This window comes from Anastrepha ludens, chromosome 5 (assembly GCF_028408465.1).
Source record: "Anastrepha ludens isolate Willacy chromosome 5, idAnaLude1.1, whole genome shotgun sequence".
In the NCBI taxonomy this organism is placed as follows: domain Eukaryota; kingdom Metazoa; phylum Arthropoda; class Insecta; order Diptera; family Tephritidae; genus Anastrepha; species Anastrepha ludens.
Window position 1 is genome coordinate 111,959,752 of NC_071501.1, and position 18,112 is coordinate 111,977,863.

General features: G+C 36.6%; 1 protein-coding gene across 3 annotated transcripts; it reads left to right on the forward strand.

Annotated features, from left to right (window-relative positions):
* Nucleotides 1–1,798: 1,798 nt before the first annotated feature.
* LOC128863362 (39S ribosomal protein L13, mitochondrial) lies at nt 1,799–8,469 on the forward strand. 3 transcript variants are annotated; one of them, XM_054102488.1, is made up of 7 exons: nt 1,799–1,945; nt 2,010–2,133; nt 4,864–5,117; nt 5,178–5,329; nt 6,078–6,816; nt 7,507–7,835; nt 7,901–8,469. In XM_054102488.1, the coding sequence occupies exons 1-7, from the start codon at nt 1,922–1,924 to the stop codon at nt 8,361–8,363; spliced, it is 2,085 nt and encodes a 694-aa protein (XP_053958463.1). In that variant the 5' UTR covers nt 1,799–1,921; the 3' UTR covers nt 8,364–8,469. The 3 variants fall into 3 exon arrangements, with proteins under 3 accessions (XP_053958463.1, XP_053958465.1, XP_053958464.1); XM_054102489.1 differs by lacking the exons at nt 1,799–1,945; nt 2,010–2,133 and adding an exon at nt 4,560–4,786; XM_054102490.1 differs by lacking the exons at nt 4,864–5,117; nt 5,178–5,329; nt 6,078–6,816; nt 7,507–7,835; nt 7,901–8,469 and adding an exon at nt 2,473–2,972 and having other exon boundaries at nt 1,801–1,945.
* The last annotated feature ends 9,643 nt before the right edge of the window (nt 8,470–18,112 follow it).

Here is an 18,112-nt window from a genome sequence, read left to right on the forward strand (position 1 = left end):
TTGACAACGATCATAAACTTAAAATTTATTGGATTTATTTTCCCACTTTTCTCTTTGAATTTTGTAAAATAAATAATTATTAATGGAAAGTGTATTTCATGCCAACTTGTGAGAGTAGTTACAGAGCATAGCATAAACGTGCACACCCTCTAAAAATTTTCTTTCTACCACACGCGCGACAGAGAACGTTAATGTTCATTAACACATGTTCATTAACATATTAACGTTCTCTGCGCGCGAAGAAGCAGAAATACTCAGCAAGTTGCAGGCCGCTGTAAAACAATTGCCGGAAACAAAACAGCGTTTGTGGGTAAAAGAGATGTAAAGCCATGTTGCGGTATCAATGAAATCGTTTATAAAAATAACTTAATACAAAGGCAGCTTTATATCAGCCGCGCATAAGCATAGTACTAAGTTCGTGTTTTACGTGAAATGGCTGTCAAAGTCCATACAAATAGCATTGCGTATGTATCTCACGGCAAAGCAGTCCTCATTTGATGCCGTGAAAACACCGCGCAACATGTTGCTAGCAACCTCTTTTCATACCTATTTAAAATGCGTATGTCATTTAAAATTGAGCGCAAAGTGACAGTTAGTTTGGGAGTGATGTATCTGAGTTTGAATACACCGAAGATACGTAATTTTGAAGCAAAACGTCTTCGCAAAGTGTGTAAGTATATCTCCATTATATTTTGTGTGTTAATCTTCTTCTTCTTTATATATAAAAATGAATGTTTGTCTGTACGTCCTCGATGAACTCAAAAACTACTGGACCGGAGAAGGTTTGTAGAATATGCTCATTACTGCCACTCGCCCCGTTCAACCGATTTTTTCGAAATAAACATCAGTAATAAAAATCAATAAAATGGTTTAGAATGAATTGAATATTTGTGTACTGATTTTTCTTTAAAGTTATTTTTCTTAAATTTATTTTAGTTGTTGGCGTAGCAACGCGCGCCGGGTACAGCTAGTTTATAGTATATGGGTGTTAATTTGTTTAAAAACACATTTGCCAATTGCTTCAGGGTCGACGCTCATAATTCTTCTCATTTGACAATCAATGTTGCTAGTAACATCTCACGGCAACTTAATAGCAGCCAATTGCGCAATTAAATTAGTTATTCCTTCTCCTTGTATTTTGTTCATATCGTTGATAATTGATAATTAAAGAAACCAAAAACACCGAAATATTCCACCAAAATAATTTCTATCAAGAAAATCCTCTCAAAAAAGTCTAGACAACTGATTGTCAATTTTGCAGGTAATCTGCCATATGTGAACGAGTAGATTAATTTGGTGGATTTGTAGGTGATTAATGCATATGTGAACGTATTATAAGTTAAGTTTACGTCTAGAGTTGTCACACTACAAACCCAACCGAAATGCTGTCCAAATTAGAATTATTCATTTTTGCACTAAAGCTCTTCCTTCCACACAATTCGAATGAGAAAAAAATGTTTTAAGGTTAGACGTTTTTATTTATCTTAATCCTAATAAAATTATAATTTTAATTATTTTTTGCAATATCTACCGACTCGATTCCCTAATATTTTTTAGCAAACCCGATTAATCGTTTCGTTTCCATTACATTCGCTCAGCTGGTTGCTGCCTAGAGTTACCAGTACGCGTAAATGCGATTGTTTACAATTACATTTGTTAAAATTTCAGATCTTAAGTGAACCGAAAACATGTTTGCTACCTCATATTAAATTACAATTTCGAGATAAATACTTTTAGTTCCAATAAGATCACAAATTGTTCAGAACTCCTCCCAATACTTAAACTGTGTGTGCTATAACAGTAAGATCTGGCAACCCACCGACTCTGAGCACACCATCCTCCAGCTGTTGTGTGCAATTGGTGAGGAAATTGTTATTTAACAGCAGGTTTTATTGAAGTATTAAATGAATAAGTCCTAAAAATGTCGATAACCAAGCGTGTACAGGTAAGATATCTATATAAATGAGCTTCAATTCAAGAAACCCTATAATAATAGCGGCTCTTTACAGCAATGGGCCACTTTTGCGCGTACATGGCACATATATGATTGTACCTGGCAAAATCCCTTCGATTCGGCGGTACTGATAAAGAAGCATTTAATGGGACTGCACAAGCCAATCTACCATCCAATGAGTAAGTACGGGGAGCACAAATATACCTATATTACACAACTAAAATTGTAGTTCGTCCACTGTCTCTATTGAAAGCAATTCATTGCATTTTGTTGTTGTTTCGACGGTATTAGTGAACGGTGACAAGTTTAAAAGAATTCTAGGTGTAAATGTTATTTACATTTATGGTGTGTGAAGTTTTTGATATCGTGCGTTAATTTTCAAACAAATGCGTTAGGCTGGTAAATACCAAATACTGTTTCGTAATTGTAGTTTATTGCCATTAATGCGCTTTACTTTTAGGAGGAACTCATTTACTGCAAATATTTTATTGGCACTTTTTCCTCTTCTAACCTTCCAGATGACTGTGGGGATCATGTGATTTGCATCAATACTAAAGAAATTGCACTACCCGGTGATGAATGGATTAAACGTGTTTACTTCCATCACACAGGATATCCAGGCGGTGCTTCCTGGACATTGGCATGGCAGTTGCACGAAAAGGATCCAACAATGGTTATGAAGAAGGCGGTGTATAATTCGATGCGTGGGAACTTACAACGAAGGCACACTATGCAGCGATTGCATTTATTTGCTGACGATAAAGTGCCTGAAAATATATTGGAAAATGTTACAAGTCAAATAAGAACCCCGCGGCCAGTGCCACAACGGCTGGATCACATCGATAAGGAGACGCTGGAAAATTTCCCATCTATTATGGATTATCCAAAAGATTACATAATTCGTTAATAAAAACATGATATATATTTGGGGTAACAACTGCAATTCAATGGAATCTGTATTCTATTGTCCTTATTATTTCTTTTTAATGAATAAAAGTTAATCATAATTTAAAAATAATTGAAAATCTTAACTTATTTAAGGTACAGCATATTTGATTTCGGAAAGAGTAAATACGGAGCTGCTGAACGACCGAGATAGATTTATCCAAAGGTTGTAACTTCATCAAACGTTTTTGGGACATACACAAGTTTTTGGAGTTTACAGCGTAAAATTCAAAGAAACCCATTTTCTGAACGTATTTCAGAGAATTTGACTCATACGACTCATGACTATAATACAGTGTCGTAACCAGGTTCTCAAATATCACAAGAGGTCGGTTCTTTCAAAACTATGCAACTATGCATCTCTGTGTACACCATGTATATACTAGCAAGATGCAGAGCCAGCTGCCGGTCAAACAGATTCATAAGGTAGCCAATATCTATGCCTGCAGTGTTAGCAGGCTCAGCTAGAAGTGAGAGCCAAGATGTCTAAATCTTATCAAGACAGCTAAGAGGGAGGTGCTGAGATGATTCCATCTGGTCCAACTGACCCAGCGGCCGCAAAAAGGACTCGAAGTAGTAATGCTAAGTTTCGCAGCATGCATACCTCGCGTACAATAGCTGGTTGGGCCACCCGCAAAAAAATAATAATTGTCGCTTTGATAACCTCAAAATTTCCCTCGAGCGCTTTCGATCCACACTTGGCCAGAAAGATCTGCCGACCTTCCCGGCTCAAATACAGGCAGCGACAGAAAGTTAAAAAAAAGTTACATTCTTAAATTAAATTAGCAACTTTTGAGGCATTGGAAAATACAATACTTTTTCGGTTTAGTAATGCTCTGCATTTAAAACAATATGCGACCGAGTCGTACCTACACCAAACTAATATTGGTTGGAAAACCGCGTCTTGCAATTCGCAAATATTGTTTTTTCGAGTCAAACGTCAAATGATATCCCTAATATATTCGCATTATATGAAAAATACCTATTTTATTATTCTATATTATTTACATTTTCTTTAGAAACTGTTATAAATTAATACTATAGAATTTGCTATAAATTACAAATGCATATGCCTTTAGAACTAATTTTTTTTTTTTCGTTATCTGGCAACGCAAGAGTTTTTTTCTTCGGTATCATTCGGGTAGTCGGTTTATGTTTTGTTTTTATTATTCGATTACCCTTTACACCTCATTAGTGATGGCATATCACAGAGAACCAGAATTTTTATTAAAGAACAACAACAACAAAAATAAGTTGGTTATACTCCGATTCTAATAATTTTCAATTAGTGTTTGGGTGAAGGAATTTCCTAGCTGGGTTTTATTAGCGGAACTGGCTTTCGTGTCTTTATATGCTCTTGGAAGCAACTTTTTGCCTTTATACGAATTTTGAACCAACCATCCAGAAATGATTCAAGATTTGTGACAAAAAATCGAATTGAAACATGTGACCGACAGCATAGACTGCCTTAAGGTAAGTCGTGGAGAAAATTTGAAAAAAAATTCAACCCATGCTTAATGACAGCTATTCCTCTTTCCAATAACAGAAATAATTTATTTCGTACGTCAATGATAAGTTAAATTAATTCCTTGCGTCACATAGACCACCCTGTACATTCTTTAAATATTCATATGCTTTGTCAGCGTACTATTTTAACATATTGTTGCTTGACTGGCTAAATTTCATTTGACTGGCTAAATCAGAAAAAGTGACTCCATCTATTTTGAAGTCGTTTAAAACGCCCACAAGCTTGTATGTAGATGTTCTCATCGAAAATAACTAAAGTGGTCGAATTTTTCAAACGTTCCCGTTGAGATTTCACAGTCGCACATTTCACAAGTTTTCGTCAGCTGTAGTGATAAGATTAACAATATTTATTACCGGATAGTAAGAAGCTTAATTAATTGAAGTAGCACTTATTTGATTACGTGCACATATAACAACCTATATTACTCCACTTTCAGTTCCAACGCGTTCAGTGAGCACACAGCGACGTCTTCTGCAACAACCTATTACCAGTGGCACTTTATTTACTCCCGCACAACAGCAACGCAATATGGGTCGTTTGGGTAAAGTAGATCCCAGTTCCTACTCGGAGCCTGAGCGTATCACCACCAAACACAGCGCATTCAAATGGACAGTAGATTTTGCGAACACAAAGCTGTTAGGCAGTGTAACACACCATTTCAATGTGCTGGAGGACAATTTACCAGCTATCGTAAGTGTCGACGTGTCTGCTAAAAATGAACTTTTTTCTACTTGTGGTTTTCTCTCTCAGCTGTTGGATGTGCGCGATGTTACTGTAAACAGTGCTTCGATACTATGTAATGGCGGTTCATCGATTCCAATTAACTACTTTGTTAGTGATCCTGTAGATGATATTGGTGCCAAGTTGACATTAGAGCTGCCAGAAGGTACTGCCAAGGGAGAGTAAGTCACATTATACAGTTTGCAATGCATATAACATAATTTAGTACGTAAGATGGGTTCAACAAATATCGGTTAGAAAATGTAATTTCTTCGCAGTTACATACAATAGTTGCCATGGCCCACTTATCTTTATGGCGCCACAGGCCTAAAACTCAATTGTGCAGTAATTTCTAGGGGCATAAATCAAGTAATTTTATCGCTTTCTGTATTGCACAAAAACATTTTTCAGACATAAACAGGTTCTGAAGAACGCGAAATCGAAGTGTAAACAAGCAAAATATCTACTTTTTCACAAAAAACAAAAAAAAAAAAATAAGAAATTAAAGCAAGACAAAGCTAATTTAATAACTTGGAATATTTTTTAAACGTATCGTTATCTCAAATCCAAAACTGAATTTATGGTAGTCGTTCCGAACCAGCGGATTTCTCGGTGATAGAGAAATTACATATTGTTTAAAGCATCTCCAATACTTGAATTACCCCATTTATCCACAAGTTATACATATCTACATGTCCATAGAGAGTTCTTGGGCAGCACCTTTCCATACATTTACGCGGAATGCTGCTCAAATGACAGTCCTTGGCCGGATATAAATCGGGGTCGTTCCGGTTACCTATAACCGACTATCGTGGGAACGACTTACCTACCGTCAGCTTAGTGACCGATTTAGGCAGCGCTGCTACAATAACAACTAAATTTGTGCCATCTGTTTTGCATCCAACTTACATTTTGTATTTTTTGTCACAGTTTACTCATACACATTGACTATGAGACTTCCAATCGTGCCAGCGGCTTGCAATGGCTCACACCCGAGCAAACACTCGGCAAACAACATCCATATCTCTTCAGCCAATGTCAAGCGGTTCATGCACGTTCTGTACTGCCGTGTCAGGATACACCAGCTGTGAAGTTCACCTATGAAGCGACTGTGAAACATCCAACGGAGTTAACTGCTCTAATGAGCGCTCTAGTTGAGAAAAAGGAAACCGGCTTAACCACATTCAAGCAAGAAGTACCCATACCGGCTTATTTGTTAGCCATTGCTATTGGTGATCTCGTCTCACGTCCATTAGGTGCCAATTCCGATGTGTGGGCCGAGGCAGGTATTGTGGATGCTTGCGCTGAAGAGTTCTCGAAAACTGCGGAAATGTTAAAAACAGCATCGGACATTTGTGGGCCATATGTTTGGAAGCAATATGATTTGTTGGTTATGCCGCCATCATTTCCATTTGGTGGCATGGAAAATCCATGTCTGACATTTGTAACACCAACGTTGCTGGCGGGTGATAAGTCTTTGGCCGATGTAGTGGCGCATGAAATTGCGCACAGTTGGACTGGTAATTTGGTAACGAATAAAAATTTCGAGCATTTCTGGTTGAACGAAGGATTCACGGTGTTCGTCGAAACAAAAATTGTGGGGCGCATGCAAGGCAATAAGGAGCGTGACTTCCATATGCTACGCAATCTAACCGATTTGCAGGAATGTGTGAGTACAAAAAATTTAATATCTACCAGTTCAATTCATAGCCATAGGATGTATTCGAAAGTGTTATAGGTCTGTTCCATTCGCTCTCAAAGAGAAAAATAACAAAAAAATACACTAGCGAACAGCTGATTAAATTATTGACGAGGAAAATCGCAAAAATTCAAATTTTTTTCAGTTGAACTACCTCGTATTAAATTAAAAAAATAAAATAAAGCGAATAAATTTCAAAATAACGAGCTTAGACTTCACATGAATTTTTCCACTTGTGTTTCGGAAACTGCAGCAACCGTGACTGGAGGCTGTGATTCAAATTCTGTGATTCTATATCATTTGCCGATTCCTATTTAATATATGACTTCAAATAAAATTTTATCAAAAATATATTTTTGCTAACATTTTCCAATTTAATCGCCATTTTTATTTAAATTTAGAATTTTTACTCAATTTGCAAATTTTATTTCGTGTTTATCTTTATTTAGCGATCAGCTGTTTGTCTCACTTGCAAATTCTTCCAAGTAAAAACTTGCAAATTCTCCTCAAAATTAAATGTCATTTTGCTCTCTCACTTTCCCCTGTTTTGCAAGTTTTTTTTGGATACATGAACACCAACACTTGATAATTTATAACAATTGTTGCGATGTACATATGTATGTATTGTATAATGTTTGTAACTGTATATATCCATCACAGATGCGTACGCAATTGGTCAACAGTCCGGAACTCACAAAGTTAGTGGTTGATCTATCCAACTGTGGCCCGGATGATGCCTTCTCCAGTGTGCCATACATCAAAGGTTCAACCTTCCTGCGCTATATGGAAGATTTGCTTGGAGGACCCGAAGTATTTGAGCCTTTCTTGCGCAGCTACCTGCAAAAGTATGCCTACAAATCAGTTGTCACCGATGATTTTAAAGCGGCCTTATATGACTACTTCAACAAGACCGATAAAAAAGATAAGTTAACCGAAATCGATTGGGACTTGTGGCTACACAAGGAGGGACCGCCACCAATAATTCCAAAGCACGTATACGAACATATAAATAAATAAGTAGTTATTAAACTTAATCTTTGTTAAATGTATACAGATTCGATGAGACACTTGCTGATGTTTCCAAACAATTGGCGAAACTATGGAGCACCAAGACCACCGCTGAGCTTCGCCTCGATACGGACATAACCAAGCCAATTTCCTCGCATCAGCTTATCGATTTTCTTGGTAGATTAATCGAATGCGAAGATGTCGTCGAATTGAATGCGCAAAAAATCGATTTGTTGGAGAGCACATACAATTTGAAGAGTACAAAGAATGCTGAGGTGCGCTTCCGCGTTATGCGCCTGGTTATCAGGGCCAAGCTGTTGAATCGTATCGATGAGATTATTGCATTTGCCAACTCGAACTTCCGCATGAAATTCTGTCGCCCCATTTATCGTGCCTTGGGCCAGTGGCCGGAGGCCAAGCCTATTGCGATTGAAAGCTTCCAGCGCGTCAAAGATCAAATGATGGCAGTTTGTGCACACACTATCGAGAAGGATTTGGGTTTGAAATAAGCATTTCATGTGTCTTAATTTTGTACGATTTTTTAACTAAACTGACGTATTAACGTGGCGGCGCATATTTAATCAATAAAATGTTTACAAGAAAGATAACAAATGAGAGCGGAACTTTGAGTTGCATGAGAAGATGTAATAAATAAAAAAAATAAATAATTGGAGCGTACGCTTTTCTTAGGTATTTGACCGAGCTCCTCCTCATATTTGTAGCGTGCGTCTTGATGTTATTCCATCTACAGTTTAAGCCGACTTCGAACGGCAAATGGTTTTTTATGAGGAGCTTTTTCCTGGCAGAAATGCGCTCGGATGTTTGCCATTGCCTACCGGGAGCGTCCGCTATTAGAGAAAACATTTCTATCATTTAGCTGCTTCATGCACGGAGATTGGAAAGTCCTGAACAGTAGTTACGTACTACACCATTCGGCAACGGCGGCCGAAGAATATAGGAGTAGTTAAATTAACTGCGTACTTACATACTTATCACTGCGTTAAATAACTATAGCGCAAGGACTTAATGAAAAGTTTTAACAATTTACTTGTTTCTCATATAACATTAATACTCTTCTATGAAAATGTAGTTCATTCTCATACAAAAACCATCCTATAAATCCGCTTTCAAACTTTGGACAAATTAAAAAAAAATTGAACAATTTTTTTCCATCATTTCCACAATTTTTTTTTTTTCCAAAATTGCAAACAGAATTTCTAGATAAATTTCGGGTATGCAGTTTTATAGCCTGTTGAATTTCGGTTTGATAATAATTTTAAGTGGCTCAAAAATCGCGATGATTTTTAACAATTTTTTTTTTGGTGATCGATCGCATTTTCCCCATACAACGAATGCTCGAATTATTGTCCATAAATCCTAGTGCTATAGTTCTTTATTACAGTGTATATATGCACTTATACATGCCAGGTTATGCTGGGCTAGGGATTAGATAAGACGTCTACGCTATCACACTGGATCTCTATGCCAATTGCCAGTTCTTTCTGTGGGCATAAAAACTACACCGAAGCTGTGCTCCACACCATACAACACAGGACATCTACATCAATAGAAGCTTATGGATAGCAAAAGACTGTAAGGATGACAGCGGATACGAAGTATAGTTGTTGTTGTTGTAGCAGCATAAACATTTCGTATACTTGTACCAGTAATGCAGTAATGGTTCTGGAGTGACAAGTCTGATGGGGTATAAATCCTGGTCATTCCGGTAATATAGAAGCGACTGGCGTAAAAATGACACGAAGTATATTTTCAGTGGTGGTTCAATAAGCTGCGCGCTGCGATACACTGCTCTCCAATCTGCCTAGCCACTGCCATCCTTAGAAATATATAAGTACGAATAGTAATATTAAGTCTGTTCCTGTAAAAATTATCCAGTAACTTGCCCGTAACTTAATTTTCGAGAATTCGCTCTCTAAGACAAAAATATCAAAAAAAGTGGAACGCAACAGATAAACGCAAAACCACTAACAATTCGCAAGTTTTACGCACAGATCAAATTCTTGGTTGGGGAAAATCACAAAAATTAAAAATTTTTTCAGTTGAGTTACCTTGCAATAATTAAAAAAAAAGTCAATAAAATGCAAAAAAACGAGCTTAGCATCACATGATTTTATTTTGTCCGGAATAATTTGTACCATTTCCGCATCGCTGTCAGATGAAGAACATTCCATTAGCAATTGTGTTGTTGTAGCAATCGCAGCTTTCTTCATACATATTTTCCTTGCTATTGTCAAATTAGTTAATAACCAAGAAGTACAATCATAAAACAGAAAAGATACCTTCAATGCTTTCGATTTGTATTACGGAAACTGCAGCTAGGGAGACTGGAGGCTGTGGTTCAGAAGTGCATACTTCCATATCATTGGCGGATTCCTATTTAATATAATTTATGACTTCAAATTAACTTTATAAATTTTATCTCAAATATATTTACTTACATTCTCCATTTTAATCACCATTTTTATTTAAATTTAGAACTTTGATTCAATTTGAAAATTTCAATTCGTTTTTACTTTTACTTTGCGATCAGCTGTTTTTCTCACTTGCAAATTCTTGCATGTAGAAATTTATCCACTAAAAACTTACAACTTCCCCTCAAAATGAAGTGTAATTCTGCTCTCTCACTTTCCCCTACTTTGTAAGATTTTTGTATACATGAACACTAAAACTTTTGTTAGAAATTATTTGCTTCACGAACAGACCTATTAGGAAGTACAGTCCAATCGTGATAGTCCGACACATACGGGACCGACTCGTTGTCGGATTATCAAATATTCCGGACTACCGAAGGTTCCACTCCGTAGATCCCACTTAAGTAAAGAGGTGTTTCACCACGCTCGTATCGCTGAATTATGGCCCATTTATCATTCAGCGTAAGTGTTGTATGTTTACGTTTGTTTGACGTCGATGCCATCACTAAGTAAAACCAAATCAGAAAATAAGGACACGAAAAGACAGAAAAAAATCACATCAACACCGTCAGAAATCGCGAGAGAACTGGCGTCGTTCAAATTTAATGACAAATACATTGTGACCGGGAAACAAAACACAATCCCCCTCTGCTGCTCTGCTACGACTGATCAAAATAAAATAATGCCAATTGAATCCATAGACGTTATGAGGTTGTCGGATTACCGAACGTGTCGGATTAAGAAATGTCGGACTATCACGATTGTACTGTAGTTCGCCCTTTAACTACATAGATAAACTTTTAAATTGGTAGTCAAGCGACTACAAAGGAACTAATTTTTAATGAGTAATACTTGAGTTCGTCACAACTAAGAGAGAACTCTTGGGTAACGCAGCACAAAAGAAATGAGACGATGGAAAACTTACTTAAACTCTAACTACTTCTAGTAAAGGATAATATAGGTAATACTCGTGGCAAAGAATCGAGCAGCAAACGTAGCGTGGAAGGGAGGGCATGCTTGTAAGGTAACTAAATACAAAGTCAAGCCTAATTGTAGAGCATTTTATGCCTGTGTGTCCAACATTTGGCTGCCAACAACCTGGGCTGCTGTGAAAACAATAAGGGTTAAGGTTAGAAGTCTGGTGAGGTGGACTGCGCTAAGAAAGCCGACATATAAAAAACCTATGGAAAGTGTTCCACGTCTTGGTGCACTTTGCGCTACAGGTGCGTTGAGAACAACTCCAACGGCAGCGCTTGAAAGAATACTCAACCTGCCACCGCTTGACATTGCAGCTAAATCTGCCGTAAGACTCAGCGCAACGGGTGAAGTTATCCGTAAAACATTCATACATAGGCATGAGTTGCAGAGTCAAGACGGACTATATGACCCCGAAAGGCAATTGGGTGAAGAAATTCCGAACAAAAATAGAAGCAGAGGGGTAGAAATGAGGAATGAAACCTAGACCCAATACTCTTAATAGATTTACCGATGGCTCGAAACGGTCGGACGAAGTAGGGGCAGGGATTTATTGTGCAGAGCTAGGCATCAGGCAGTCATTTAAGCTCCCCGATCCCTGTAGTATCTTTCAAGCAGAAGTCTTTGCTGTAGGAAAGCGGCGACAGGCAAACGGATAAATAGAAGGTGGAACAATCTAGCCACTTGCAAAACTGCGAAAATCATGTGCTCACAGAATGCAGGTAGATCCGCTAGATTCATACCAGTACTGTCTAGAAAAAAGCAGGACTATTGTAGGAATTTATATAGAACTAGGACTAGATAGGAATTACAAATAACGCTAGCTGCAGATTTTGCAATGAACTGGAAGAGAGGCAAACGCTAGAACACCTTCTACGTTCTTGCCCTGCGTTAGCTAGTGCCAGACTGAAATGCTTAGAAGCTCTGCAATATGAGAAGTTATTTTATTTTCTTAATGTACATACATATGCATATTTAAGAATATACACAGAAAATTTAATATCGTTCCGGTGAATATTTTTGAAGTTACGCGCAAATTTGAAAAGGCGTTTCAGAGTGCTTGAAAGTTCAAAACCAGAGCGGAAACGCGTTTTACTCAAAATCGTTCAAATCGTCAAAGTCGGTGACCAACATTACTCGAAAACGGCTAAACTGATTAGTCTCAAATTTTAACACGACCTTCTTAAATATATTTTTTAGTAATTAATCGAAAATTTTTTCTCACCGATAAATATTTTTTTATAAACAATTTAAGGCCGAAATTTTGGTAAAAAATCGAATTTTTTTGAGAAAGCGATATTTTGTCAAACAAATTTATGTTGCTTATACTTTCGATTAATTACTAGATTTAGCATAACTTAAACGAAATCTGTTTGCTTTTTTAATTTCAGAGGATCCAGTTCAGAGATATTGTCGTCACCGCAAACCGTCTTTTTTGAGAGGCAGAATTGCTGCTGCACGTACCGCAATCAGACTGAGGGGCTTGGGCTATAAGCTCAATCTCACATATGGGCACTCAAGCATCCTCAGAAACTTTGAGTTCATCCCCTCGTCGACGGATCAGTGTGTGCCCTCGCTTAGTTAACCTGTTCACGGATGGCTCGAAGCTGGATAGGAGGCGTTCGAGGGATATTCTGAGAATGACAAAATCTTATCTCTCAAATTTCGTGGGCATCCTCACGGGGCACTGTTCGCGGGGTATACATGCCGTGAGACTCGGTATTCCTTCGAGCCCTTTTTGCGTCAGCTGTATGGAGGATGAGGTGGAATCATCTCAGCACCTGCTCCTCAGGTGCCCAGCTCTCTCGGGACTAAGATTCAAGCATCTTGGTTCTCACTTCATTTCTGCGCCTGCTGATATACATAGCAGGTCTTGAAAACAAAAATCTGATGAAATTCATCAGCAGCATAAAGAGGTTAACACAACCGCAGACTAGTCACCGTTCGTAGTCCTCAAACACTCAACCTTCCCCATCCCTTTCCCTTTCGTCCTCTTTTTTCCTTCAACTCTTTTCCACCTCTTGCAATGGTATCACAAAGGATGAACCAAACTTCTTCGTCCAAGTGGGCCCACTCTCTGGGCAACCATCACTGCCTAACCTAACCTAACCTAACCTAACGGGCTCCACACAAACAGCGATAACTTTTATGTTTTTATTTTTGCAAAATAAAGCAATTGACTAGCAAAAAATTATTGAAAATCATTCATTAAAAAAAAAAAAAATTAGCTGCTTGCTAACATTTTCCTCCATCCCCTTGCATCATACTTCGCTACACCATGCTGCACAATTTTCCTCCCCGTCTATTTCAAATTTGATGCGCGCGCAGTTTTTGATATTAGTGTTTTATTAAAAAATAAGCAAAACTACGATTATAACAAGATGATTTTCTGTTCCATGCTTAGCCATTATTATTCTTATTTTTTTGTTTGTTTTTTTTTCTTTATTTTAGGTTGATTTCTAGTATTCTTCGTATGTCTTTTTTTTCAAACGGCACAAAATCATTGCAATCGGCTAGCATTTCATTGTATTCATGATTTATCTTTATTATTCATGGTTCAATGTTTTATTTTATTTTATATTTATATGTTTTTGTTGCAGTGTTTTTTCGTTCATTTCTATTTTTATTCTCTTGTAATTGTTTCAAGTTACATTTGTTCTTCTAATATCAAATATTATAACTACCGGCTGCAGGATAATTTCCAAAAAAAATATATTTTTTTATGTTGTTCATTCTGGGATGTACACATTTAGTAATGGTTTTACAGTTTGAGTTTCTGGTTTTAAATTGATTTTACTTTATTTCTTAACGTTCGCTTAATTACTGCATATGATTTTTTTATCAATGATTTCACTTCTCTAGTGAATTTGTATGTGCCAACATTCTCTTCGAATTCCTTCGTTTCTAAGCCTACATTTTTTTGCCAACCCTAAACTCGCTTAAGCATACGACACCTTGACATACATACTTATTTTTGTAGTACCTATATTTGTTGCTGTTGAGGGTTTTGTTGAACGTCTTCACAAATTTGCTTTTCGTTTTGAAAATTTTGAATACAAATTAAATGTAAAGATAGCACTATGACAAAAAAATTGATTGGATTGAAATGTCAAAGTTCGAGTCGTTGAGGACACGACGAAGCCATGTCCTCCAAAGGTCATTTGTAATTAAGTTCACAACGAAATTATGGAATAAAGAATTTGGTTTTTTTTATTTTATTTTTGTTTTGCTTTAAAACTTCGTTGGAACAAGATTTTATTTTCAATTTTATATTTAAAAAAAGAATTTAAAGAAATCTACTCCTACATAAGTATAAAATAGAAATATACTGAATTAAAAGTTTTTTTAACTTATTAATATCAATAAAACTTTTTGTTTAATATTTCATACTTTTTTAAATATTAATTTAATTTCTTTTTAATTGAAATTCTTTCAAAATCATATATTAATTTAATTAACATACCCAGGTAAGTTTTCAATTGACTAATGAACCAAAGATATTCAATAAAAAAATTAAGCAAAGTTATCAAATTAAGTTAAATACTAAGTTTTCATTGCAAAATTTAAGCAAATTAAAATTTTAAATAAAAAAAAATCAAAGACTTTGAAATCAATGAATTGATAGCGTTTGCAAAAGGTATTTAAAAACATTTTTTCTCAAATATTCAATATTCAAAATGTTGAAAACATTCCACACCAGAAAAAAATTGAACAAAAAGTTCGTAAAAAAATAAAAAAAAAACGAATGGTAAATTATGTAATAAAAAAATTAATTTGATTTTTAGCCCACAATTTTTAGGTATACATATATGTAAAAAAATATCTGAACACGCATGCGTAACAAAAACTACTACTATAAATATCTTCTCGGATAGCCAAGCGGCCATCAAATCAATGAATGCGGTTATACTCAGATCGAAGGTTGCACAGGAATGCCGGGCAGCCCTAAATGATATTAGTGTCGTATTCAAGGTCAGCCTCATTTGGGTTCCGGGGCACAGAGATATTGAGGGAAACTGTAAAGCTGATGAGCTAGCCAGCGATAAAAATACCATTGGAATACCAATGGCCAGAAGTAAACTAATAATAAAAAACAACATTAGCCAAGAGGCCAATAGGTAATGGAGAGATGAAGATACATGTGTAGCAGCTAGACTACTATGGCCGCAAATAAACAAGAAAAGAACAAAGGAATTGCTTAGTCTCTGAGGAGACAAGATCTCGAAGGTCGTGGCTTGTTTAACCGGTCATTGGCTATTTGGCAGGCATTCCTCAAGACTAGGAGATTTTTTTGCCATGAATATTGCAGAAGTTGTACAGATGAGGAAAAGGAAGAAACAATTCAGCACTTCCTTTGCACTTGTCCAGCCCTATCTAAGTACTTAGAGCAGGTTGTCTAGGTAAATACTTTTTTAAATCTCTTACAGAGCTGTCTGGCGTGGGGTTGGGATCAATTCTACGCTTCATAGAGCCACAAAATGGTTCCACGAACCTGTAAGGTCTAAGTGATTTGGTCGTGCAGTAGTCGGTCCATAGTCCATAACCTAACCTATGTAATAAAAAAATTAATTTGATTTTTTTAATTGAAAGGAGCGAGAGATAGAGTAAACATGAACAAAAGCAACTCCATTTGCGCTATTGAGCAGTAGAGCGGGGATGGTCATCAATCATTGACTTTTAAGAGCTTACAACCCAACGAGTATAGAGTAATCGTCTTCGAATGGCAGATGTTGCTTATGAGTAGCGGTTTTAGGTCGAAAAATTCAATTGCTGGGAACGGACCCAAAAAGCTCACTCGATCAAGGCAGCCTATAGTTGCATAAAAAAAAATAGATAGTTTTAAATCTACAAACCGCATATATGTACATACATACATTTTTTACTTCTATGATTATGCAAACTTCCCTGGCAAAAATTATTGTTTCTAAAAATAGGTCAGTTCATGAAGCAAATAATTTATAACAAAAGTTACAAATAATCAAGTTTTGGAGTTCATGTATCCAAAATACTCGCAAAGGAGGCGAAAGTGAGAGAGCAAAATGGCACTTCATTTTGAGGGGAAGTTGCAAGTTTGAAAAGTGAGAAAAACAGCTGATGGCAAAGTAAAAGTAAAAACGCGTAAAATTTGCGAATTGAATCAAAGTTCTAAATCTAAATAAAAATGGCGATTGGATGGGAGAAAGTATGTAAATATATTTGAGATAAAGTTTATAAAGTTAATTTGAAATCATAAATTATATTAAATAGGAAACGGCCAATGATATGGAAGCATGCACTTCTGAACCACAGCCTCCAGTCACCCTTGCTGCAGTTTCCGTAATACAAATCGAAAGCATTCAAGGTATCTTTTCTGTTTTATGCTTGTACTTCTTGGTTATTAACTAATTTGACAATAGGCAGCAAGGAAAATATGTATGAAGAAAGCTGGAATTGCCACAACAACACAATTGCTAATGGAATGTTCTTGATCCTACAGCGATGAGGAAATGGATCAAATTCTTCTGGCCAAAATAAAATCGTGTGATGCTAAGCTCGTTATTTTGTATTTTATTGCCTTTTTTTTGTAATTATTACAGGTAGCTCACCGAAAATTTTTTAAATTTTGTGATTTTTCCCCATCAAGAATTTAATCAGCTGTTCGTAAAATTGCAAATTTATTATTTGAATCTCTTTGAGAGCGCATTCTCGGAAATTAAGCTACGGGCAAGTTACTGGATAATTTTTGCATGAATAGATCTGGCATAAGAGAAGGAAAAGAAAGAAATTGAAATTAAAAAAAAAAAATAATAAAACGTTTGAAAGACACGGGCATGATTTTAAAGGTCGGAAGAATGGTACCGCATGAACTGACTGAAACGCAGCAAGAGAACCGAAAAACCACTTGGGAAATGCTGCTCTCCCGGTTCAAAAGGAAGTCTTTTTTGCATCGAATCGTTACGAGTGATGAAAAATGGGTGTATTTCTCTAGTCTCAAGCGTAAACGATCGAATGGTCCACCCGGCCACAAGCCAAAAACAACGGCCAAACCAAATCGCTTCGGCCGCAAGGCAATGGGATCAGCGTGGGATGATTTGGTACGAGCTATTAAAACCGGTTGAAACAGTTGACGGTGCACGCTATCAACGACAATTGCCCGATGTGAACAGCGCTATACACCGAAAACGCCCAAAATATGCCGATCGGTGTTACAAAGAATTTTTCTTGACGACAATGAACCGCCACATCGAACAAGAGCGACCCGGGAATTGGTGGAGACGTACGATTGAGAACCGCTGGTGCATGCTGCTTACTCACCATACTTGGCGCCTTCCGATTATCATTTGTTTGCATCGATGGGCCACACACTTTTCGAGCAGCGTTTCAATTCTCACGAAGAAGCTAAAAATGGCTCGATAATTGGTTTGCGACAAAAGACGGCCAATTTTTTTGGCGCGGCATCCACAAATTGCCTGAGAGATGGGAAAAATGTGTCGCTAGCGATGATTATTATTTTGAAGATTAAATTTGTAACCATTTTTGTTAATAAACGTTTGAAATTGAAAAAAGTCTCATTTCATAGGTATATACCTGGTAATATTTAAAAACATTTTGTTCAATTAATGAATAAAAAATATTTAGCGCAATCAAATGAATACTTGGTAACAGAAAAAAAGTACCATCTGCACAGTGCTCTTAACTATTTGGAAAGCATACGAAGAGGTAATTGAAAAGATACACACATACATACTTACATATAGGTATGTGTATTTGAGTTAAATCAGAAATTGCACAATACAACTTTTTATTAGTTACGTAGTTTCTCAACATCTGGGACTCAAAAAAATCTGAATCCGCTTCAATATGATTTTTAA

What these genes read in the sequence shown, in the direction of transcription:
- LOC128863362 (XM_054102488.1), top strand. Translation starts at nt 1,922, where the DNA reads ATGTCGATAACCAAGCGTGTACAG. An exon ending in GCCAATCTACCATCCAATGA is followed by an intron (nt 2,134 to 4,863) that starts GTAAGTACGGGG and finishes CTCCACTTTCAG; the next exon opens with TTCCAACGCGTTCAGTGAGC. An exon ending in TAACCGATTTGCAGGAATGT is followed by an intron (nt 6,817 to 7,506) that starts GTGAGTACAAAA and finishes TATCCATCACAG; the next exon opens with ATGCGTACGCAATTGGTCAA.